Consider the following 26194-nt stretch of genomic DNA (forward strand, 5'->3'; position numbering starts at 1 on the left):
CTGCTCTTTTTATCACTACCTAGTAAATTATTGACTATGACAGATGTTTTGGTTTAATGCACAAAATATTCATGGAGCAATAAAACAGTGTCCCAGGACTGTCTGAATTGCAAACTGCTACAATTAGATGAACAGTAAAATCTACTACGCTCTGCTTTTCAGTTCAAGGTCACAATTAATTACATAACAGTATCATTTGTACCTATTGAGCTTTCACTGTTTTGCATTTGTTTTGCAGAAATAATCCCATAAAGCAACAAAATTAGTGGGCAGGAATATATGAACCTCACTGGCATTGACTGTGCAAAGGTCAAGAAGTCATGTTTTCAAAAATAAAACACTTCATTATGGGCATTCAGGAGGTCTGAGATGCCACGATAATTTTCCCATATGGGACATTCCAGAACCTGAATGCCAAGAGCCGGATTATGAGCCAATACTAACTAAAAGTTCTACTGAAAAAAAAATCACAAGAATTTTTAAAAAGCCATTAAATTCCACCTAGTTCTATACTAATCCAAGTTGATTTGAGAACCTTAGAAGCATTTTCTTCAACTTCTGTAAGATTCTTGAAGTATTCTCTTTAACTCCTATAAGATCCACATCTGAAGTTTACCTATAATGAAGAGCACTTCAGACTGAATTTGTGGATATGACACCTCATAACTTTCAAATATGTGCTACTCTGTTCAGATTTAGCAAGGTGATGAGACATTATTTAAAAGAAATGCATAAAGTCAAACACTTTTGAATGCTTTAATTTTTAATAATGGTATCTATATTCTTAAGGAATAGATAATTATTTTTAGAAGACCCAAAGTCTTAAGGAGATAAAAGCAGCTTTTATCTTGTAGGAAAATACTATCCTAATAAACCATAAGGGACCATGCACATTCCTGACATATGGTAAGCACCCTCTAAATCAGGCATTCCCAAACTTTTTACACAGGGGGCCAGTTCACTGTCCCTCAGACCGTTGGAGGGCTGCCACATACTGTGCTCCTCTCACTGACCACCAATGAAAGAGGTGCCCCTTCCTGAAGTACAGCGGAGGGCCGGATAAATGGCCTCAGGGGGCCGCATGAGGCCCATGGGCCGTAGTTTGGGGACGCCTGCTCTTCCCTGACATTCATCTATTCATTAGGTAGAACACATACTCACATAAACAGTTCATATATCCTAAGAGTTTCTACTCAGAAATAGAACATAATAAGTACAAATCTACACATCTTAAAAACAAAAGCTAGTGATTTATTGCAGGATGAGCAAGAGATCAGTTGTGTAGTGCTTAGAAATGGGTGCTTATTCAATCCATTTCAATGCATCTTGCTTTGAATGTGTACAATCTGTCAAACACCAGGAAAAGATAACACTTTTTCAGTAATATCAAAAAGATGCTTCACCTCTCAATGAAGCTGGAGTCAGGCTAAATGCATTCTGTTTCATCAATGTGGAACACTGTGCCTGCTAAATTAATTCATCATGAAGGACTATAAACACTTGACGTAATTACATAAATGACCTTCTAATCTCTACTAGCAATGATGTGTTGGCAGGGCCATGGACAGAGCTTCATCTACAAAGATTTATGATGCTACATTTCATTTTTTCTTTAATGTAAACTCACGAAAAGTGTGTTACTGAAATTAGGTGTTCCTGATGACACTTAAGATTCAAAAGTTTTGAATCTTAAATCTTTGTCTATACATATGAGGTTTCTGGTTTATTTGCAGATCTTGCATATCAAGGCAACTTTTGAGGTGCCCACAGCAGTGGGGGAGCCAAGAGGTCATTAGAACTGCATTTTCTACTCTTGATACTGCTCATTGAAAACATTCACTCCTCTTGCATTCCCTTACTGATGAGAAGGTGAAGCTATAGTGAGATGGGGGACTTCTTGTGCCATATCACCAAAGTCGTATTTTTGCATTTCTTACAGAATTATGGTTCTCCATGGTTTGTCTAAATTCTATTACTATTAGTACATTATATATGAGCTGAGCAGTTTTGTGTGAGTTGGCCTAGGAAACCAAGTATCATTACAAAATATTGTTTAAAGTTCCATACAAAAAAACTCAGAATATGACTTTAAGAATTCATTCAATTCTTCAGCTTTAAACCCTTTTGTGTTTGCAGAAAATATCTCATAGCCAGGGAATGAAAAGATAGCACCTGCAGAAAAACTCACCTTTTCTGTCATAAAAGAAGGATCTGTATCAGAAATTATAACTCTGTAATTAATCACTTGCTTATTACTTTCCTCCCTCTTTACCCACCCAATATAGTACCAAAATTACCATCAGAGTTAAGGACATTATAAAAATGTAGATTAAAAAAGGTGACTAAACGGCTTCTTAGTAGTGAAATTGCAGAGAACGCTTTAGATTGAAATTTACCATGCCATCTCCTCTGACATAACACCCTAGTGCTAGCAGGAAAAAAAGCAGGCTGAAGACACACAGACAAACTTATCTGTAACACAAGTATTTGTATAGAAATTTATATCCACATTAAAGCAAAAACTGATTTCAGGCACCCTGAATTTTATCGTATTTAGTATTTTCTGATATTTACTTATACTGCACAACAAATGAAACAAACAGAATAAACAATCCATGCATTTCTGCCTCTATTAATGACAAAAGGATTACTGTAGCCCCATGCTTGTTGCATTGGCCATATAGGCAAAACAAAATTAATAAGTCATTGACGCAGCACAGCCTCTTCCAAACTTACCTTCACCACTGCGAAAGACCTAGCTACTTGTTTTTCAGGATGTGAGAAGAGAATAGTAAACAAAATTTCTAAGATAGATGTAAAAACAAAGCTTAATTATGGTCCTTAGATCCACATCAAACTAAAAATTTCCTTCCTTTTCTCTCATTTCTTGCCAATGCTATAGCTACTGCATCTCCACACACCTATCCTGTACTAACAGAGTCCACAGAGCACTATAAAAGATGATACATTTCCGTATGAGTGGGGCTGTCTCTCCTGGGCACCATCTGTGACCCTTCTGATAAGGGCTCTTTAGCTAGTTCTCACTCCAATGCAGCAATTCAGTAGGTAGGAGTTTCTAAAAAGCTAGAAAAATGAAGTTGAAGTACATCCCTTAGTATTCAATCCCCACTTCTTACCAAAAAGGTCACTAAACCCTTTCCTTAAAAAAAAGTTAGCACAGTTCTTTCTTCCATCAGTTCTTTCGACATCATGTAGAATCAAACCAAAGCTCACAGTTGCCTTACAACTTTCTTTCCAGACCGGCTGTATAATTCAGAAGGCCTAAGCTGATGTGTCCCAAGAATATGAAAATGGAGAATTTAAAATGCCACATATGATTTCTAATGGCTATAAGGCACGGGTTCTCTTTAAAGAGAACTCTAGCCTACTCCACTACTCCAGAGTGCCCATGACTCATGCCTCACCCTGGGTCTCAGAGAACTATTACTATGAGGGTGAGTTCAACAGGTCACTAGTATGAAGAGTGAGAGAACACAGTGGGATCCTTGCCAATCCACTGGATGGATAAATCCAGAGGACTTTGGAAACAAAATCACCAACTGGTAATGAAATCCAGACTCACTGAAATACACTGCTATACAGCAGGGTTGATTTCCATGAAATAGTATGTTATTTTATCTCATAAGGTGCATTCATTTTCAATCTCAAAAAATCTCTTTAAGCATAAACAAAAAGGACTAAGCAAAGAGAAATGATTTCTTTTACCTTTTTCTGATCTTCTAGCTTGTGACTCACTGGATTCTTCCCATGTCTATTCATTTCTGAAGATAAATCCATCACATTAGGTCCTTGCCCTTCAAAATGGAATCTCTTCAAAAAAGCAGCAAACTAATCCACGATGCAATTACTAGGAACACACTGGCCGGCCACATTCCCCATCACACACTATCTCCAAACTTCATCGACCCCAAGGAATGGTTAAAAAATCCATTGATTGAATGGAAAAAAAAAGTTTGCAGTTTACTCCCAGGACCTTCCAAATCAGCATATCTTTTTAAATGCTGACTCCTCGAAAGCAAAACAGTCATCCAGGAATTTTAACTTCAACTGCTATCTTTTTCTTTCTGTATGGTTTTCCATTTTAATAAAAAATGACAGATTTCCTGTAAACCTGTAATTAATAAAAAAAGCACACAGTTAATTCTCTTTCACCATTTTTTGTTACAATTAGTAAAATAAATTCTTATTTGAAATTCAATTAAAAAATATTTTAGGTATAAACAATAATTGACTTAAAAATAATGGTGAGAGACAGTATTCTCCACCTTTATGGATTTTAACATAACAAGCTAAAAAGTAACAAAGAAGACACAACTACTCATCTAACCTGTATGTATGCTTTACTGTTCCACTCTTGAATTTCTGCATTTATAGAACCACAGAATTTTAAAAGAGAGACCAATATGGCCAGATATTGTGTTGTAGTTGGATACCTTTGATAGATTATTTAGACTTCAAAAAGGACCTGCAAAATGGTTATTATCACTCCATTTTAAGATGGCATAATAAAGATTGAGAGAGTAAATACATTTTTATAAGTCCAGTAAGTAACAGAACTAGAATTAGAATTCAGATTGCTTTGACATCAAAACCCATTATTTGTTCTAGTTGTACTCTTCTTGATTCATATTACATATTTTGTCCCACAAGGATAACATAAACAAATCTGTCAAGTGCCTTAGTGGGTTATAGATATACTATGCACAGTACTTTTTTTTTAAAAGGGATAATTTAAAGTGGCTTCCAAGGACAGCTAGAAAATCGAACCAACTGAAAATAATCATAAACATATAGATTACTGGGGTACACCTTTATTTCTGCTAATTTAGAAGCTACAGAAAAGTGCTTAGACATCTGTATTCTTTTCATCTCTTTTTGAGACTTGTGATATAGAAAAACCACTGTTGAAATCTCCCCTTAATGAAGGGCTTCCTAAACTTTTCTGCACATTAGACTGACACAGGAGGCTGCCAAAACTACTGGAAGCCCCAGACACTGTGCTTTGACACCATTGCCTCCATATATAAATTCCCTTTATAATAAACCAACTACTTCCTGAAGAAACCCATGGTCTCAGGAGGCAGCATTTTTCATATTGAGGCCGTTTTGGTCTTTAGATATTTCTTGTTAATTTGGAGACAAAATCTGTATTTCTATACTTCCGTCCATTTGTAATTATTCATAATCTTCATCATCATCAATGTGTACAAAATATGTTAATTTGTTTTATATGACAGTTCTTCAAGTATCACCTTAGCCAGGTTAACCATCCCTAGCACCTTCAACAATTCCTTACCACCATGGTTATTTCCTTCAGAAAAGTTTGCACTTTGTACAAGGCCCTTAAGCTGTGCCGTCCAGCACGGAGCACAGGGGTCAAACACAACCTGCTCCCTTTAAGAATTCACCTCCAGGTCCCTCAACACATGCCATGACAAGCATACAAAAGCTGATGAACATATGGCAAGTCAACAGTAAATTAAATGATAATAAGCATAAAAAATCAGCTTCTAAATTGCCCTTTGCACCTCTCTATACATTTTTTTTTCTTATCTGGCATTCTTTTGCCAACCCTTGTTCTGTTTCAACACCTCTGCTCTGCCATACAGATATTTTAGTTTATACACTACTGTGAAAGTTTCCAGCACAGTAAACAACATGGACAATGGCTTTGGCATAAGAGAACACGATCAATTTGAGGAGTTGAAAGAAAACCAATGAGGAGTCGCTGAAAAATTTTAAGAAGCCATGCACCATAATGAGGTTTGTGATTTTAACAGTTCACCTGAACTGTCATGCAGAAAATAGAAGGGAGCCAAACTTGTGGCAGAAAATCCTTGTAGGCTTTGTTAGAGCAATCCAAGAAATATACAATAGCATCCTGAACCAGCATAGAAGCCAAAAAGATGGAAAAAAAATGATGAAACTGAATGATACATCACGTAAGAGGCAGAGGTGACAGAATTGGTAATTGAGTACACATGAGTGTGAGTGTGAGTGTGTGGTTTAAGAATGCAGGAACACTACCTAATAAAGTAAATTCATGAGAGACACACTTTGACCAGAAGAAGGAGAAAGACACGGTAAAACAAAAATTACTTGCTAAAATCCAGGAAAGTATAAGCTTATCTCACTGATGTTCATAGATGCAAAGATCCTAAGCAAACATTAGCAAACTGAATCCAGGAATGCATAAAACGAATCGCACATCAATTCCAAGTTGATACCATCACAAGAATAAAAAGTTGGTTTAAGATTTAAAAATAAATCACCACACTAACAAAAAAAGAAAAATTATATGCTCATCTCTATGGGTGTAGACATACAATCTGAGAAATCAAACACTGACTCATGACCTAAAATTTATCTTGGCAAATGAGAAATAGAAGGGGACTTTCATAATCAGGAATCAGATCTGCTGATATCTACAGTAAACATCAAACATATTGGTGAAAACTTAAAAACTTTTCAAATGATTAGGAACAACACACATGTGCCTACTAATATGACTTCTGTTTAGCACTGTACTTAAAGTATAGCCAGGCAGTAAAACAGGAAAACACAAGACAAGGGAGTGAGAAGAGGGAGGTGGGGAGAGCAAACAGGCAGTATAAACAGAAAGGAAGAAATAAAACTTTTTTGAAAATGTTATGGCAATATGTACAGAAAATATTAAAGAATCAAGAGATAAATTACGAGGACCAATAATTGAGTTTAGTTAAGTTTCAATATATAAAAATCCTTTATATTTCTTTATAATATCAACAAATATTTAGAAAAGGAAACTTTGAAAATATACTATTTGCAATAGCATTAAAAATATCAAATGCACTGGAAGAAATCTCACAAGAGATGGTAAAAACTTTATGATAAAGCAATAAAACAACATCAAAAGAAAACAGAGATTTAAATAAATAGAAGGCTGTGCCATATTCAGAAATTATAAGATTCAGTAATGTAGAAATAACTCACACCTAAAGCATTTATTTCATTCAATGCAATACCTATCAAAAACCCAGTTTTATCTTTATCACTTGAGAAGATGCTTCTAAAAGTATATGGCTGAGTCCGGGGTTTCTGTGGGCTTCAGAAGGGAGGAAGTGCATGCTGATTGGTCCATGAGTGGCCATGGGTGGGCCATGAAAAGCACCATAAGCTCTCACTCAGATTCCAACTGGCACTGATGACAGCCTGGGCCTCATGCTTTAGGTCATCCCTGGCTTGAAGATGGGGCTTCACCTGCTCCTTTCTGCCCAGGAGTCTGTATGCCTCCTGCTACCATCGATCATGTCACCCACAGCACCCAGGCTGTTCAAGCAGAAGGCATGTCAAGCTGCCTTGTGACTGTCTCCTGTGCTTCTCAGCACCCAAAGTCCATAGGGGACTGAAGAGACAAGGGGTTTTGGTGTGTCAGCACTGCTGTAAGCATACACACACTCAGTTGAGTCGTGACAGTGTCTGGGCTCAACCTCAACTTTGTTCTAAAATCAGAGTAGGTGCTGTGAGTGAGGAGAGGCCAGGCCATGGGAGCAGGCACTTCCTAACCTGTGTGGGTAGTGGGGGTCCCCAGCCCAAGATTGCAGGGATATCTGGGTCTGAAACTGCAGTTGGGCAGCTCACCTGCGCCTGCTGAGCACAGAGATCCTGTCTCACTTAGAAGGGGGCAGATTTCCCCCTCTCCCTCTACTGGCTCCGCAGGGCATGCAGCCCCAGAGGCATCTTCCCCGCTGCAGCTTGAGTCTTCACAGTGGCTGTTGCAGACAGGCTGCCACTGCCATTATCTATACCTTTATAAGTACTAAAAATATAATTTTTACAAAGTAACCAAAAACGAAGATAAGCGACCCAGTAGAAAAAAGCAACAGAATATATATATACATATATGATGAGGCAATTCATGCAAGAACAAACATGGATGGTGATATGGTTTGGCTTTGTGTCCCCACCCACATTTCATCTCCAGTCCCACGTGTCAGATGAGGGGCCTGGTGGAAGGCGATTGGATGATGGTGGCAGATTTTCCCCTTGCTGTTCTGCTACTGGATGAATTCTCACAAGACCTGATGGTTTACAAGTATGTGGCATTTCTCTCTCTCCGGCTCCACAATGTGAAAATGCACTTGCCTCCCCTTCACCTTCCTCCATGATTGTAAGTTTCCTGAGGCCTCCCAGCCATGCTTCCTGTTAAGCTTGCAGAACTGTGAGTCAATTAAACCTCCTTTCTTCAAAACTTACGCAGACTCAGGTAGTTCTTTGTAACAGTGTGAGAACGGATTAATACAGATGGCCAATAAGTACATGAAAAGTAGTAACTGACAAATTACACATTTAAAAAAAAAAAAAAGATACTTGCAGAGTCCCATCTTAAAGAATATATTAAAAGTTTAAATGTTACCAATATCAACTGTTGGTAAACATGGGCAACTACCAAAACTTCCATAAACTGCCAGTGCAAATACTTGTAACCAGTGCAAATACTTTTAGTGAGTTATATGGCAAAATCTAGTAAAATTTAATGTCAACGGACCTTATCATGTATCCATTGAACTTCTTGGGAGAAATATGTATGCTAAAATACATGATTGAGAATGTTAATTGTAGCCTCTTTGACATTGATAAAATATTTGAAATATTCTAAATATTCATCACCAGGTATCTAGATCAGTAAATTATGACATGTACCTGTATAATGGCATGTTTTATAATATTTAAAATGTATGTATTAAATCAGCCTAGTCACACAAATCTTAATATAATTATGCACCAAATAAGTTGCACAAGAATAGAGAATGATGTCATTTATAAATTTAGAAACATGTAAAACATTAATAATAAATACAATTTGGAAAAAATACAGATATGGTAAAAGCATTAAAAATGTGTTAGAAATGATAAATCCTAAATCAGGACTGCAGTTGTTTTCTGGAATGAGTACATGGAAATAATAATAATAATAAAAAAAGAATTACAACAGGAACAGTTAGTAATTCCAGTATCCCATTTAGTAATTGCACTATTTTATATCTTTTAAAAAATTCTGAGGCAAAATGTTAAAATATGGCAAAGCTAGATGTTGAGTACATGAAAGTTAATCATTATTAAAACATTCTGTTTTACTTAACACCTAAGATAGTTCCCAATAAAAAACATTTTTAAAAAGTTACAGAATGTAAAAGTATTTTTAATAGATAAATCAATCAACCAACCAACCAACCATTACACTATAGCATGTGATTTTCCACAGGGATAAGATCTTCTCATGTTGCATTTGGCAATGTGCTGGAGGACTCTCTTGCTCATTGTACTGGAGAGTATTGCTGACATTTATTAAGGGAGGGAGATGATCAATGTCCTGCAATGCATTGGTACAATCCAGGATCAATAAAAATTGCCTACAGATCTCCCATTGACAGACACAGGCACCATACCAGTCTGCCTCAGAACATACTTGACTTGACCCCAGTCTTAGCTCAAGTCCCTCACCATGAGAAGATGGCTTCTTTCTTGGGATCCTTTCCTTAATAACATTATTTTCCCCAGAGCCTCCTATGTGTCAGAGACTGTTCTAGGATCAGGAAGGGAAAGATGCATAAGGCTGCGCCCCAGTACCTATCCCGTAAGCTGAATTCCTAGCTCACCCTCTCAGCCAAAGAGTTAACCCTAGGAAATCTTTATTCATACCTGGTTCAGATGCATGCAATTAAAACAAAATCATAGTGCCATTGGTTGCCCTATAAATGCCCCCTCCACACAGATTTGTTCTCTTTTTTGTGTCATGAAGAATCCAGCAACCAGAAAGTCAACATTAATGCAATACAATTTTGTGGGTGAAAATGTTAGTAATTCTAGTATTCCATTTAGTAATTGCACTATTTTATATCTTTTAAAAAATTCTGAGGCAAAATGTTAAAACAGAAAACTGTAACAGTAATATAAGACAAAACAAGTTTTTCTCTTGTATGCTAAGTATTCATACAAGATAATTTTTAAAAATGCATTGCACCATGCTTTATAAACTAAGTTCTTGTAAAATTCCATCTTTCCCACTTGTGATACACAGGAGAAATAAAGACAGCAGGGGAAAACATTATGTTCCTTGCAACATGGCTACTCTGCTTCATTTCCGTAGCCTGCAAATGGTAGGCTATTTGGTTTTATCAGATAAATTGGCTCTGCAGCCCACATTTAAAAGAACATACATTAGTTTTCAGCAGGAAGTTTGGACTTGATTAGTTCAAGATAAAAGGACTCAAGGAAGGTTGAATATCTTTTGAGACAATAATTTTATGTGTAATGGAGATTGAACAGTATAATACATCTATATTCTTAGGTACTAATGATAAGTAGAAAAAAGCTCACATCTTTCAGCTAAATTTGTTTATTGTCTAAAAAGTCAATGTAGTAATTCAAGGCCAAGTGACAGGAAATTACAGTTTCCTGTCTGACATCAGTTCAATCTTCCGTAATAGTTCTTAAATGGAGTTTCTATGCTCAGAAGAGAGGGGGGGACACACACACACACACACACAATATTCCCAATAACTCAGGATACAACCCAGATGATATGGCACACATTATGTAGATAAATAGTATGTTATATGCCTACAAACATACATTGCCTTATTATGTAATTTTAATCAAACCCATTATTTGATCAGATTCTTACATTTCGTCCTATATATGAACTTGGTTATTTAGAGAATACAGGCTACCATAAGAAAGATTTGAAACACATGGCTGTTTCTTACTGCAACAGCAAATAGACAATTATTTTTCTAAATAGTTACAAAAGTAAATACACTAAGTAAAGCTTTTAAAAGTTAAATTAAAAACAAAAATTGATTTCTAGTCTCCTTGCTCAAGTGTTCTCAATAATACATAGTTCTCTCTTGGGGAAGGGAGCCTTTCTCACCTTTTCTACCCATGCTTATGACCTCACTCTATATCATCTGTTTAAACTCTCCTGACAGCAGAGACTAATTTTCACCCAGTATCCATTCACCATTTATCCTCAAGGTTTCAGCTGCACATAGGACCTCAAAATGGGAGACTACATTCCCCAGTTTCCCTCTTTGCAATATCTGGCCATTTGATGACGCTGTTGCCAATAGAATGCACATGCCACTTTCAGATGACATCATTTCAAAAGGCAATCACAATGTTCTCTCTTTCCCCCAGATACATGGCTGTTTCTTATTGCAATAGCAACAAAATAGATAATCGGACCAGGTTAGGTAACATTATTGAAGCAAACCTAATAATACTGGAAAAAAAAAGAAGATCTGATGACATATCAAAAGAAACAATTTGGACTTCATACATTTTGAGTTAGAAGTTTTAAGAACTTCTATATGTGACTCATCATGGTTTCAGTTCAATTTATCCATTTTCCAATAAAAGGGTTATATAGTTTTTAAGAACCCTTACAGATTTAATATTCTAAGATTTTATACATTGCTTCCTAATTTCTGCCACTTTCTTAGCCGAAGCCTTTCAGTATTTTGATTAGTGCACTGCAACCAACAGATACTCTGAGGAGGAAGACACCCTCCTTGTTAAGAGATGTTCTCATCCTTTCTTGATTTCAGATAATCATAAGCCATGATTTGCTACCATTTATAACCCAGTGGTCTACATCTGACTTCCTATTATATTCAACCTTTGAACACTAGTCCAACATCAATAAAGAAGCAAATGCTTTTTATCCAATATAAAAAAATTCCAAATTAAGTAGAGAATAAGAAGCCTAGCCAGAATATAAAACTGTAGAAATTTTGTACTAGAGAAACCAACGGTATATTTTAGAGAAGGAGATCAAAGAGAAACCAGCACTCAGTAGAGTCATTCATTTATGTAATACAATTTGTAAAAGGATGCGGAGGAGAGAAGGCCTTTAGAAAACTGAATAGCATTTTATGTCCCATACAAATCCCGTCTTGTGTATCCTTTTTCTTGATACAATGGAGTATGTTTATACTTTACTATTCACAGTTTTAGAAGAGACTATGCTGCATATTCTGCACATCATTTTTTCCTCCTGTGAATATGGAGAGACCACATTTTAGCAAGTGGTAAATGATATTACTCAGGTCCAACGAGTATAAGAACCAGAAGGCTGGGCTCATACAATGGATTTTTGGGGTTAGTGTACCTGATACCTCTGACAGACAGAAAACCACTGGTTTTTCATGAATATACACCATCCATCACCCCCTTCTTCCTTTAGTTGTGTATATCAAATTAAAAATAAAAAGAACTGCCTAGAGACTCTTCCCAGTTTCCCTTGCAACTAAGGATGACCATATGACATCTTTTTCATTAATGTGATCTAGGCAGAATTTATTCGTTCCCCTGCTTATAGAGGAAATGGATATATGCTAACTTGGCATTTCCCTTCCCACTAGCTAGAGTATAAATGCTACAGGAGGAGCCAGAGCAGCCATCGTGAACCATGACATGAAAGCTGCATGTTTCTTTCATGAAACATGAAAGGGGAGAGAGATCCAAGATGGCTGATCACTAGCAGCTCGGGATTGTAGCTCCCAGTGAAAGCGCAAAGAACGAGAGGACGCCACACCTTCACATGAATTCTTGTTGCTCACGCACCAGGAGATTCCCAGCGGAGGAGCCCCAAGGGTCGCCAGCGCGACTCTTGTGACCGGCAAGGCGGTTTTGCCAGCGCCTTGGAGCGACGGTTCTTGGTGCAGAGTCAGAAAAGCACCATCAATCTTAACGCCGCTGACTTGGTCGGTGCAGTGGATTGCTCAGATTTCGGCGCTGAGAATCAGTAAGTTGGACATCCACTCAGAAACCTAATTACAAAGATGGTGAATTCAAAGACCACAGATGGATAAATTTATAACGAAGGGAGGAAAACGCCCAAAAAAGGCTGAGAATGCCCAAGATCAGAACGCCTCTCCCTCAGCGGGGGATCCCAGTTCCTCATCAGCAACGGAACAAGGCTTGATGGAGAACGAGTGTGTTCCAATTACAGAAGCAGGCTTCAAAATGTGGATAATGAGAAACTTCTGTGAATTAAAAGAACTTGTTTTAACCCAATCTAAAGTAACTAAGAACTTTGAAAAAAGATTTGACGAAATGTTAACAAGAATACACAATTTAGAGAGGAATATAAGTGAATTGATGGAGCTGAAAAACACAATAGGAGAACTTCGTGTAGTATGCACAAGTTTTAAAGCCGAATTGATCAAGCAGAAGAAAGGATATCAGAGGTCGAAGACCAACTCAATGAAATAAAACAAGAAGACAAGATTAGAGAAAAAAGGATAAAAAGGAACGAGCAAAGTCTCCAAGAAATATGGGACTATGTGAAAAGACCTAATCTACGCTTGATAGGTGTACCTGAATGTGACGAAGAGAATGAATCCAAGCTGGAAAATACGCTTCAGGACATTATTCAGGAAAATTTTCCCAGCCTAGTAAGGCAGGATAATATTCAACTCCAGGTAATACAGAGAACACCACAGAGATATTCCTCAAGAAGAGCAACTCCAAGGCACATAATCGTCAGATTCACCAGGGTTGAAATGAAGGAGAAAATACTAAGGGCAGCCAGAGAGAAAGGTCAGGTTACCCACAAGGGGAAGCCTATCAGACTTACAGCAGATCTCTCAGCAGAAACCCTACAAGCCAGAAGAGAGTAGGGGCCAATATTCAACATCCTTAAAGAAAAGAACTTTCAACCCAGAATTTCACATTCAGCTAAACTAAGCTTCACAAGTGAAGGAAAAATAAAGTGTTTTGTGAATAAGCAAGCACTCAGAGATTTCATCACCACCAGGCCTGCTTTACAAGAGCTTCTGAAAGAACCACTACACATAGCAAGGAACAAACAGTATCAGCCTTTCTAAAAAAAATTATCAAAAAGAGCATCAATATAATGAAGAATTTACATCAACTAATGGACAAAATAGCCAGCTAATGGCAGTATTAAACTCACATATATTATTATTAATTCTAAATTTAAATTGACTAAATCCCTCAATCCAAAGACAGGCAATTTGAATAAAAAACTAAAACCCATCAGTATGCTGCATCCAGACCCATCTCACATTCAAGGATACACAAAGACTCCAAACAAGGAATGGAGAAAGATTTACCAACCAAACAGAGAGCTAAAATAAATAAATAAAAAGCAGAAGTTACAATTAAGCAACAAAGATCAAAAGAAGCAAAGAAGGACATTATATAATGATAAAAGGATCAATGCAACAACAAGAAGAGCTAAAGATCCTAAATGTATACATACCCAATACAGGAATACGCAGATATACAAGACTTATAAAGAGACTTAGACTCCCACATAATAATAGTGGGAGACTTCAACATTAATATTAGACAGATCAATGAGACAGAAAATTAACAACGATATTCAGGACTTGAACTCAGATCTGGAACAAGTAAATGTAATTAACATTTATAGAACTCTCCACTTTAAATATACAAAATATACAACTCTTATTGGTACCACATCATATCAACTTAGAAGTTTAAACGAAATGTTGGTTGGCTCCTTGTTTGTTATTCTCTTCCCTCATTTTCTTTTATGTCTCCATTATTAAGGACAATTATAGGCATACCCATATTTAGATTGCATTCTAGCCCGGGCAATAAAGCAATACCCCCATCCTCTCTCCCTCTTCCTCTTTCTCTTTCTTCCTCTTCTTTATTCTAAAAAAAAAAAAAAAAAAAAAAAAAAAGAAAGCTGCATGTTAAGAAGGACATACCAATGAGACTGAATGAGTCCAAGTCCCTGGGTGGCTATATGAGTGGTAATATACTACCAGCCCTGGACTGTCTTTCAACATGAGAATGAAACACACAAACCAAAACATTTCTCTCTTTGGGAGGTGGGCAAGATTACTTGGACTGTAAGTTAACTGACACTCATCCTTACTCCATCCATGTGACTCCAGTGACTAACCTGTCCTATTTTGGATTGGGGGTTCATTCTACTCCCACTATATCCCACTTCCAGAAAGTTCAACCACATTTCTCTTTCTTAGTTTTTCTTGAATAAACCTGTTTTCATGCTTCCATTTAGAATCCTGATTTGGCCTTATATTCTGTCTCACCATCCTCAATCCCCCCAGATCATGCTGGCTAGATGTGTACTTGAACTACTTAGCAGTGTCTCAGCTTGAATATGGCTGTGATGCTCTCATAGTCTTCCTCAAAACAAGAAGTTTCCCTCATTTTTCTAAGCCTTAGGATCTCACATTTTCCCTACTCCTTCTTTCACTGAACCTCTTTCCCTAGAGCATATATGAATACATTATAGCCACAAAAGACAATCGCTACATTAAGAGAAGTAAGGTAGACTCTTGGCAGTTTCATTTTCATGTTTGTAGTTTCAGCATTTGATGTCAGCTCTTCGCAGTAATTTTAAGTGGCCATGGCATTTAATGACCTATAGTTTTGCATTGACTTTACTAGTCATTCTCATTATGGTATTGCACTTTCTAGTACAGAGGAGAAAGAAAGAGGTAGAGGAGAAGGAGACTGAGGAAATGCAAGATGGCCAGAAAGAGGAGAGAGAAAGAAAAGTGAAAAGAGAAAACAGACCAAAGATCTGGAAAGACCGGGGAAGAGACACTGATGGGGTGGAAGAGAGAGTGTAGACAAGAGGAAGAGAGTTGACAATGCTCAGTCAAGGCTCTTCATAGATTTAAAGCCTACAAAACAAATATAACTAAAACATGTGTTAAGAGAGCAGACAAATAGTCAAATGGATCTGCCCTTCTCTTGCCACAGCCACAGAAGGGAATAACTAAAATACCCCACAAATTCCTATATTTTTTAAGTAAACTGAAGGCAATTTTAAGAAACAAATGGTATGCCTTTTGCATCCCAGAAAAGACCTCTTACCAGTATCTGGTCTGAGCAAATTAAAAAGAAATGATTCCTCAGTAAGTGAGAATGCTCCTCTTCTTGTGAAAGCAACAAAATACATTATTGATCCAAAGACTGGAAAATAAAACCATTTTCTTGGCCATGTTTGAGGAGTAGAAAGATTTATTCCTTTATCATTCTGGTTTCCAGACTAACTTTTAATGCTAGAAAGAAATGTGATTCCTTTTGTAAAGAAAAATCTAATTCAGAATGGAGAAATCTTTGTAAAGGAACTGAGTTTGAGAAATCTAACCTAAGGAAATGAAGTACAGAATCCTGCAAAGGTGTTTTAGAATCTGACTTTAATTAAAAATCCACTCCTTCAAAGTAATAAGAACTCCTATTTTCCAGTGATAATTTCAAGCAAACATTTAAGAAGCTACCAACTTAATGTTGAGAGTAGTCTAGGTCCGCTGACCTAATAGGAGTTGGCTAATGAGTGTTTTACTTTCATTTGGAAATATTTAAAAAATTATTAATAGTTTAGAAATGAGTCCAGTAATCAGTAAAAATTTTCAGCAGAAATTGAAATAAATAGCAAATAAAAATTTAATGTTACGGTTTACTAATTTACTAATTTCTTACAGGGTTTAAGTTGGAGAAATAAAATACAGTTAGACAAAACGCTGGTAACATCAAACACTTGGAGGAAAAATTAAGATTTTTAATAAATGTTGAGATATATCCTTATACTTGAAAAATATTTCTCAACTTACAACAAAAGTCAGTATAGAACATAACACAATGTAAAAATGCTAAAAGCTAAACACCACTTAGCTGTAGATCATCAAGCACAAGTTTTAAAGTGGATGTTAATGAAAAAATTATTAGTCATATACTTTGTTTGCCCTGTGATATCATCTATCCAAACAAAACCAAACTGGCAACTAACCTGAGAATATAAGGCATGATAAATCTAAATTTTAAAAGGCCAGGCCTTCTAAAAACCAGGTTAGACTTTAAAATATTCTATTACTTAAAATATTCTATGTTCCTGCCCCTATAGCAATGAACCAACATAGGTCACCAAGATTAAGAACATGCACAAATATGTTTCCTCCAAGCTTCTGCAATAGAACTCACTGACACTTTTGCAGGATAAAATATTTTTGCTTAGTATCATAATCCCCTTCTTTTGTGTATCTTGTTCAAAACTGCTTTATGGTGCTGTATCAAGTTTTATTATTATTGCAGAGTAGGAAAAATAAAAGAACACTGAAATGTTAACAGGGAATAAATGTATAAAATAAATGGGCATTAAAAGAATGCAGAGTTATGTGTTAAGGTATACTCTGAGTGTTGAGAACTTTGCATCTCTCTATTGCTCTGGAAAAACTAATCAAGGATGACTATGCAAAGGAAGTCAATTCTGAGGAAAATGGGTTATACTGAGAAAAATATTACCTAGGAAACAATCTTGTATGTTCTTCACATATACCTCCAAACCTAAAATGCAATAAAATATATATTAAAAGTAAATAAATTAAAATTAAAATTAAAAAATACTTTAAAATGATACAGCAAATTGATTCATAAATCTAGATGTATGGTCAGGTGCTGTGGCTCATGCCTGTAATCCCAGCACTTTCAGAGGCCAAGGTGGGCAGATCACGAGGTTGAGAGATTGAGACCATCCTGGCCAACATAGTAATATCCCATCTCTACTTAAAATACAAAAATTAGCTGGGCATGGTGGCGTGCACCTGCAGGCCCAGCTACTTGGGAGGCTAAGGCAGGAAAACAGATTAAACCTGGGAGGCGGAGGTTGCAGTGAGCCGAGATCGCGCCACTGTACTCCAACCGGGTGTCAGAGCGAGACTCCATCTCAAAAAACAAAACAAAAAACTGCATGTATGTCTCATAATCACTGTGACTGTTACTTTCCAAGCCTAAACCTGTACCTTCCTCTAGTTTTCTGAAAGTTAGTGCAGAAGTGATAAGGGCCAACTGACCAAGAATGCTTCTCACACACTTGTAGGAAATAAACTCATTCTTACAAAGTTGGAGTCATGTGAATTTCTGTCAGGGACCTAAATAAAATGAACTTTAGATATTTATAATTAAATGTCTGTATAGGAATTATCTTTTAGAAAGTTTATTGGCACCTGGAGGATCCCTTGAGCCATGTCACCAAAGGATCTGTCCTGAAAGTTTTATTTTTAGAAAAAACTATTTTGTTATCAGCCTGGGAAATGGAAAGAAACATGTACATATGAAATTGACATATGCTTCAGCTTGGGGTGGTGACAGCACATGGAAGAGGCTAGGGAAAAGAGAAGCAGAAGACAGTCCAATTCTTTAATTCCTCATCCTCTGAATAAAACCACTCTGAAGTTCTGCTCAGTTTTCTCTCCATTTCTATTCTCACAGGAAGGGAGAATAAATAGTACAAAGTAAGTATGAGAATGAGATAGCTTCTCTATCTTTTCTAGCTTTCTCCACATCTCCTTCTATAGAAGATACTCAAGCTGTGTCTAAACAGCACAAAAAACAAGTGTATCCTAAATTTTTGTCATAGTTTAGTACCAGTATACAGAGCAGCTGTGTTTTGAAACCCAGTAATTGAGTACACAGTAGCTTTACTTACTCACCAAACCTAAACATCCAATAAAGAGTCAATAAATTCCAATAGATGGTCTGTATATGAACCTATCCAGGGCATTTTAGAAGAGTAACATAGGTCTTTATTTAACAACTGTGGGGTAGTACAACTGTGTTTAAATTAAAATTGTGGATATGTGTAAGTGTATTTTTCTGCATATGTATATGCAGAGAAGAATTAGTTTTCTCTGAGAAGTTTGTTTTTTCTAACAGAAAATTTCAAAAGTATATAGAAGTAAAGAGAATACCATAATGAACCCCTGTTCTTCACCTAGTTTCAATCCTTATCATGGTCGATATAGTTTCATCTAGACCCCACCTCCTCTTCCACTAGAAACTATTTTAAATCAAAGCCTATCATATCTCATTATAAATGTTTATTAATTTTTTACTTGACATATTTTCCAATGTTTTCCATATAAACACTTAGTTTACATTAGAAAAAATTGAATGTTATCAAAAAATTATAAAATCTGAGGCAGGGCCAAGAGACTATTAAAGGCTAAATAGAAATTATAAATTAATAAAGAATATGGTTCATTATTATAATACTTATTAACTTGGCATTAGAGCTTTTTATTAAAATTTCCTATTTTGAGTATTTTTAGTCTTATATGTTCGCAACTCAAAAAGATGTGTAGAGCTTTGAATTGTTGCTAAACAACCTATGAAATACAGATAAATATTCATAGCAAGCATACTGACATTTTCCTTTATACACGATATATTTTCCTTCCCTCCTCTCTGCTTTAAATAGCAGTGTCTGTGTGTTTTAGGATCTGTTTATACCTCCTTTGTGTAATCCAAAAAAAGAAATGTTGAGGCAGTCATGATCTAAGGTATTTGTATGTTTAAAACCTACTGAGAATTATCTGCAATTCACTATGTAGTTTCAAAATATGCGTTGTGTTCAAAAGTGCTATTTGGGGGTTGAAATATTTTTTTTTCTAAAAATACAATACCATGCCCCTTTAAGCCTCATGTTAATTTTGAGACATGAAATACAGAGCACAATGAGCTTTTATCTAAAGCAACTGCCTGAGTCCAACATTGGCTACTTGTTAGGAAACAAAGAGTAATCTGTGATAAGCAGGCTATCAGAGAGTCCCCTCATTACAAACTGTCATTAGAAGAATGTACATTCACTTTCATTTGTATATCATTCACTTACATTCACACATACTCAATCACATTCTTCTGGCTTGGGCCAGTGTGTGTTAGGGATCAAGTACAGAGTATAGTAAATGGTGTTCTTGGTAAGGAAAGACCAAGTGTGATACAAAGAATATGAATGAATATACTCACTCCAAAATGTTGTTAGCTGACAGCAAAAATCTAACCTCTGGTTTGATGCAGTCACTGTAATGCCACTCAAATCCTCTTCGCCATAATCAACGCTCTTTACCTGAAGGCAGGCTTTATATGGGGGACTGTGAGAGCCAACAGGAGAAAGTAGTGACACTGTTCAGTTCAGTTTATTTCCATCTAGGAAGTTCCACTATAGAGGATAGCAGTTTCACAGAGGAATGTGCTTCAGGACATAAGCAAAGATGCTCTCTGATTTAATCATAAGTTTAATTAAATACCCACAGAAACCCTATTATGTACCATTTTAAAATTGTACACACTGCCTTATTAGCCCACTAGAACAATCTAAAGGTGATGCTGCTAGTATTTCTAATTAAAATCAAAAGAACCACTGATGAAAGCTATAAATAAACTCTCTCTGGAAAGATTTTTTTCTTATTTGTCTTCCTGATTATGAAAATAAGGACTGTGTCATAGCCATACTCCCCGCTCAGCGGTCCATAAACTGAGTACCTAACTTGCAACGTTGCTATTGCATTTGGCTGTTGTCAGCCTCACTGGCCTGACTACTAATCATCACTCACAGGTGGATTTGATCAATTAGTTACCAAGCACATGAAAAAGGCAGAGGTCAGACACCAGCATCAATTGGGGACAAAATGAGGCACACTTGTCCATACATGGCAGCAGGGTAACAGGCATTCAGCTGGTAACCACAAGCCATCGTTGATGTTACAACTTGAATTCACATCACATAAAACAATTAGAAAGACTAATCCTTACAGCTGTGACGCAAAACAACAGAGAAGCCAAACAGTGTGCTGTGGAAGCATCTGGCTTATTTTTGAGCCAAGCAATTTCTTAGGTGGCAACATGTAGAAGAGAGAATGTATTATTTATTGAACATTCATACTACAAGAGAGCAAGAGGGCAAAATCATGTCTCAAATGAAATAACAAATCAATAAAAACTCACTCCATTCTATTTCAAATAAGAATCTCATAGGATTATTCCCTGATTCTGTAATAAAAAAAAAGGTGCATCACTCGATGCTAGCACTGCAATAATAGTTCATCTCCTATACTTGCTATTTCAGAGGAAGGCAAGGGATTCTTAACACTTTGAAATGAAGATGATTCATGTGATGCTGCAGCTAGCAATGTAAATAGAATGCTCACATTTCAGTTCATACATTTTCATGTCTTAATATTACTTTATAATGGAAATTAGTCAGATCTTGCTGTTCCTTTGCAGATTTCATTACTCTTCAAATATTAAGTCTTATTTAAAAACCCTATATTCAAACAGCACTGTAATCACATAAAATGTCTAGCATACGCTAATAATAGTCATAAATATAGAACATTCAGAATAATGTGTGTGACTCTTTGCACACATTAATTTGTTTTTAATAAATTGCTACATTTGGCTAAAAACATTCAAAACCTTTTTTGACAAGTTTATTTTTGCTGAAGATCTTTATAGACTTTTAGAGTTGAGCTTCTCCATGAAGAACAATGCTTTGGGGACAGAGGCTAGGTAGCCTTTCCTAACAGGAGTTGGATACTAGGTCCCTCACAAGAATTTTAATGTTTCTTTAAGAATATCAAAAATTTTAATCTTAGATGACCTCACACATCACATCGGGTACACTGACATGTCATACACCCTGAAAGTCAACACTAGAAAAACTGATTCTGCCTACATTCACAGATGATGTATTTTTCCAATGTGAACAACTGATTTTTTAATATAGCATTCTCAAAAACCTCATATTTCTGTTTTATCCTGGCATTCTATTTCTAATTTGTTTTCTATTTTTAAAAAATTTTGGTACATATCAGGCATTGTACCCAGAGCATTACAAATATTATCTCACATTCATAACACATTATAAAGTAGCTGCCGTTACTATCCTCATTTTACAGATGAGGGAATTGATACACAATTGAAAGCCTAGTGATTTCCTAAGGTCACACCACTATTAAGTAGCAAAGTTGAGACTGGAAGCCAGGAATTTGTCTTCATGAAGAATAATTCTAAGAGTTTCTACTAATACGCAAAATATTGATAAGATGAAGCCACTTTATACATCTTTTCACAAATCTCAATTTAAACCAATAAATGATTCTAAAATGTACTTGAAGGCTAAACATATATGAATATGGAAAATGCAGCAAATAGGTAGTAACTTGTTCTACCAGCTTCCTAAAAGACACCAGAATTTAGTATACAAAGATGATAATTCCAATAAGCTATGAGAAGTACTCAATAAGTGGTATAGGGGCAACTGGCTAATATTCAATCTAGGGAAAACAATTTAAGATGTCACTAAATGTTTGGTATGATATAAATCTTAGTATAATACATTGACTATAATTAAAGCATAGTATCTTGATGTTCTGAATTCTAGATTCTGCAAAGGAAGAAAATAATCATACCTCTAAAAAAATTTTTTGCCACTGTAGATAGTATCTGCTTTACACACTCAAAATAGTTTTAAAATACAGTTATTGATTTCATCTCTGGTAGAGATTTCTAGTGCTTACTCATATCTGGTTCTCCTCTGCTTTCAGGCACATACATTTTGGTAGGCAAAGTGACTACTTTCAGCCAATCAGCCAGAAGTATTAAGTCACAATGCTGTGACTAAATATGTGACCTATCCCAGACAATGTGGTTAAAAGTGTGTGGGGTTCCATTAGCCTGGATCACCAAGTGGTTATGTGGAGCAGTACACTCTATCAACTCAGGTTGAATATATAGCATGAAAATAAACACACTTCTGTTGCATTGAGCTAAAGATTTCAGGGCTAGTAGTTGTGACATAACACAAATTACATATTTGGTTTCTGCCCCCAGTCCCTAACCCAGAACTGTTAAAACCCTTGTAATCTTGGGAGACAAAAGTGTCATTTCTTCTAATGAGGCAGTCCTTGGTGGGCTCCTGGGTAGCTTTAGGACGGGGTCTGGTAGTTACCAGAAATTATAAGTGTGGGACTTTCAGCCTCTCCCCCATTTTCCAGGGAAGAGAGATGGACTGGAAATTAAGTTAATAATCTATCAAGCCCATGGTGTAAAGCCTCCATAAAAATCCTTGAATATGGAGGATCAGAGAGCTTCTGGATTGGTGAACACATCCACATGCTCAGAGGGTAGTATACCCCAACTCCATGGGAACAGAACTCCTGTGCTTGGGACCTTTTGAACCTCACCTTGTGTACCTCTCCATCTGGCTTTCTATATGTATCCTTTGTAATATCCCTTATAATAAATGGGTACATGTATTTTCCTGAGTTCTGTGAGCATTCTAGCAAATGATCTTATCTCAGAATAGTGTTGTGGAAATCTCCAATTTGTCACTAAGCTAGACAGACATTGTAGGTAATCTGGGCACCCACTACTTGCAATTGGCACTGAAACTGGGGGCAGTCTTGTGAGACAGATCTCTTAACTTGTGGAATCTGTGCAAATATCAGGTAGGTAGTATCAGAACTGAATTGAATTGTAGGACACCTAGTAGATGTCCACAAAGGATTAAAGAATTTCTTGGCAAAGGGGAAATCCCCATATACCTGGTGTCAGAAGTATTGTATGGGAGAAAAAATGAACAATTTATTTTTCCTATCCAGTTGTTTATTCCTGCAGCATATGCTGCTTCATCTTGATTAGTACAAGTGCTGGCATGTCAAAATAACATACCAAGGGGCTATATAAAAGAATGACCTATCATTTATGAAGGTATAGTGAAATTTGAAATACGAGAGATGGTAAATAATAAGTATTAAATTCAAAGTGGAAAGTACAGATCAACTTTTATGGGCTTTCCAAAAAATAAAAAGGAAAAACAAAAGTTGACCAGAATAAGAGAGTTGATGATAAAAATATAAAAATTATTTATTTTTCAATATGAATGAGAAGTATTTCCTTGACGAGACTAAGACAAATAGAATAAATATGACTTCATATATTTTAAAATCAGAGTTAAATAATGACATGCATGAAAAGACTCAACACATACAAGTCAAAATTAATAGAAAGATTATAACTGGGCTAAATAGAGTTAAGGAGTCCCAGTAAGAATACAGGCCAAAAAAAAAAAAAAAAAAAAAGAAAGAAAGAAAGAAAGAAAATCAGACAGGACATAGACATTTATTTTAAATTAATACGTTATAAAAAAAATAAATAGAATATCAAGTATGACCTTATAGTTCAAAATTTTAAATACAGAGCCAGTCTGTATCCATAAAGCATGTTTTTCTACAAATTAAATATTAATTGAATGCATAGAAAAGCAAGAAATTTTTCCTATTGATTAAAAAACCTTTAAGACTATAAATTAAAGTGGAATCCCAGGTACTTTATACAAATATGAAAAAAGAGACCTTTTAAGGAACAGCAATTGTAAAACTTGAGAGCACAGAACTACTTGAGTGTTTGACTACTAAATCAGACATGTTTGCATGTAAGAGTTTGTGTATATGAGACTGTCAGCTCTGTCAACATTTATGCCCAACTAAAAAAGCTGAAGAAATTATCATACATTTCATTTTAATATAGTTTTCTTCATGCTACAGCAAAATATTTGTGATTTGTGCAGCTGGCAAAAAATTTCCAGCTCACCATCAGAAAGAGTCAACAGTTGAATGAGAGGAATCTGATTGGTATGGATTTATTGATAGAGGCTTAATTATGTTTTATTTCAGAAAGCTCTATCTGTTGCCATAATGAGAAAATAATTACCATGCAAAAGCTTTCTATCAACAAATACTCTCTTCACGTATTGGTCCTCTGCATATAGTTGACATATAACAAAAATTACAAATATAGTAATTTCATGATTACTTCTTTACAAATTAACGATGAAAATAGAAATAATTTCTAGCACATTTAACCTTTTAGGTCTGGAATATGTATTTGCTGTTTTAACTTTACATAACGTTCATCCTTGCTATCATCCACATTTTCATTTTATGTTATACATATATATATTAAATTTTCGATTCAGGGGGTACATTACAGGTATATTACATGGATACATTGTATAATGGTGAGGTTAGGGCTTATAGCATACCTATCACCCAACTAGTGAACATTGCACCCAATAGGTGACTTTTTAATCTTTACTCCTCCTTCCCCCTCAAGCAGCCCCCAGTACCTATTAATTCCATCTTTATGTCCACGCATACCCATCATTGAGCTCCCACTTAATGTGAGAACATGCCATATTTATTTTGTTTCTGACTTATTTCACTTAGGATAATGGCCTCCAGTTCCATCCATGTTGCTGAAAAGGGCATATTATCCTTTTTCACAACTGCATAGTATTCCATGGTGTATATATTCCACATTTTATTTATCCACTGGATCACTGATGGACACTTAGGTTGACTCCATGAATTCACTGTTTTGAATAGTGCTGCATAAACATATAAGTGCAGGTGTCTTTCTTACTTAATAGCTTCCCTTGAGTAGATGCCAAGGAGTGGGATTTTGGGGCTGAATAATATTCATATATTTAGTCCCTTGAGAAATCTCTATACTGTTTTCCATAGAGGTACTAATATACATTCCCACCAACAGTTTGGAAGAATTCCTATTTCTCCACATCCATGCCATTATCTGTTGTTTTTCACTTTATAGTAATAGCCATTTTGACTGATGTAAGATGGCCTTTCATTGTAGTTCTAATTTGTATTTCTCAGACGATTAGTGATGTTGAATATTTTTTCATATGTTTGTTGGTCACTTGTATGTCTTCTTCTAAAAACAGTTAATCCACATCCTTTACCTATTTTTTAATGGGAGTTGTTTTTTCCTTTTGGAATTCTTTGAGTTCCTCATAGATTCTGGATATTAGTTTTCTGTTGGAGGCATAATTTGCAAATATTTTTCTCCCAATTTATAGGTTATGTATTTGCTCTGTTGATAGTTTCTGTTGCTGTGCTGAAGCTTTTTCATTTAATTAAGTCTCATTTGTTGATTATTTCTTTTGTTGCATTTTCTTTTGGGGCCTTAGTCTTAAATTCTTTGTCTAGGCCAATGTCCAGAAGAGGTTTTCCTAGGTTTTCTTCAAGGACTTTTATATTTTCAGGTCTTCCATTTAAGTCTTTAATGTACCTTGAATTAATTTTTGAATATAGTAAGAAATACAGCTCCCATTTCATTCTTTTGCATATGGCTATTCAATTTTCCCAACACCAGTTATTGAATATAGTGTCCTATCCTCATCATTTATTTTTGTCACCTTTGTCAAAGATCAGTTCGTCATAGGTATGTGGCTTTATTTTTGAGTTCTCCATTCTGTTTCATTAAACAATGTTTCTACTTTTATACCAGCTTTTGTACCAGT

General features: G+C 35.8%; 1 protein-coding gene across 2 annotated transcripts in view; it reads right to left on the reverse strand.

Moving 5' to 3' along the window:
- The window catches only part of NAV3 (neuron navigator 3), an 850089-nt gene that overhangs the window by 613472 nt on the left and 210423 nt on the right, over nucleotides 1–26194 (reverse strand). For both annotated transcript variants that reach the window (XM_074402523.1, XM_074402524.1), the window contains exon 2: nucleotides 3727–4132. In XM_074402523.1, coding sequence (XP_074258624.1) covers nucleotides 3727–3798 — 72 coding nt within the window. In that variant the 5' untranslated portion in view covers nucleotides 3799–4132. The remainder of the gene's footprint in view (nucleotides 1–3726; nucleotides 4133–26194) is intronic.

This window comes from Saimiri boliviensis, chromosome 7, assembly GCF_048565385.1.
Source record: "Saimiri boliviensis isolate mSaiBol1 chromosome 7, mSaiBol1.pri, whole genome shotgun sequence".
In the NCBI taxonomy this organism is placed as follows: Eukaryota; Metazoa; Chordata; class Mammalia; order Primates; family Cebidae; genus Saimiri; species Saimiri boliviensis.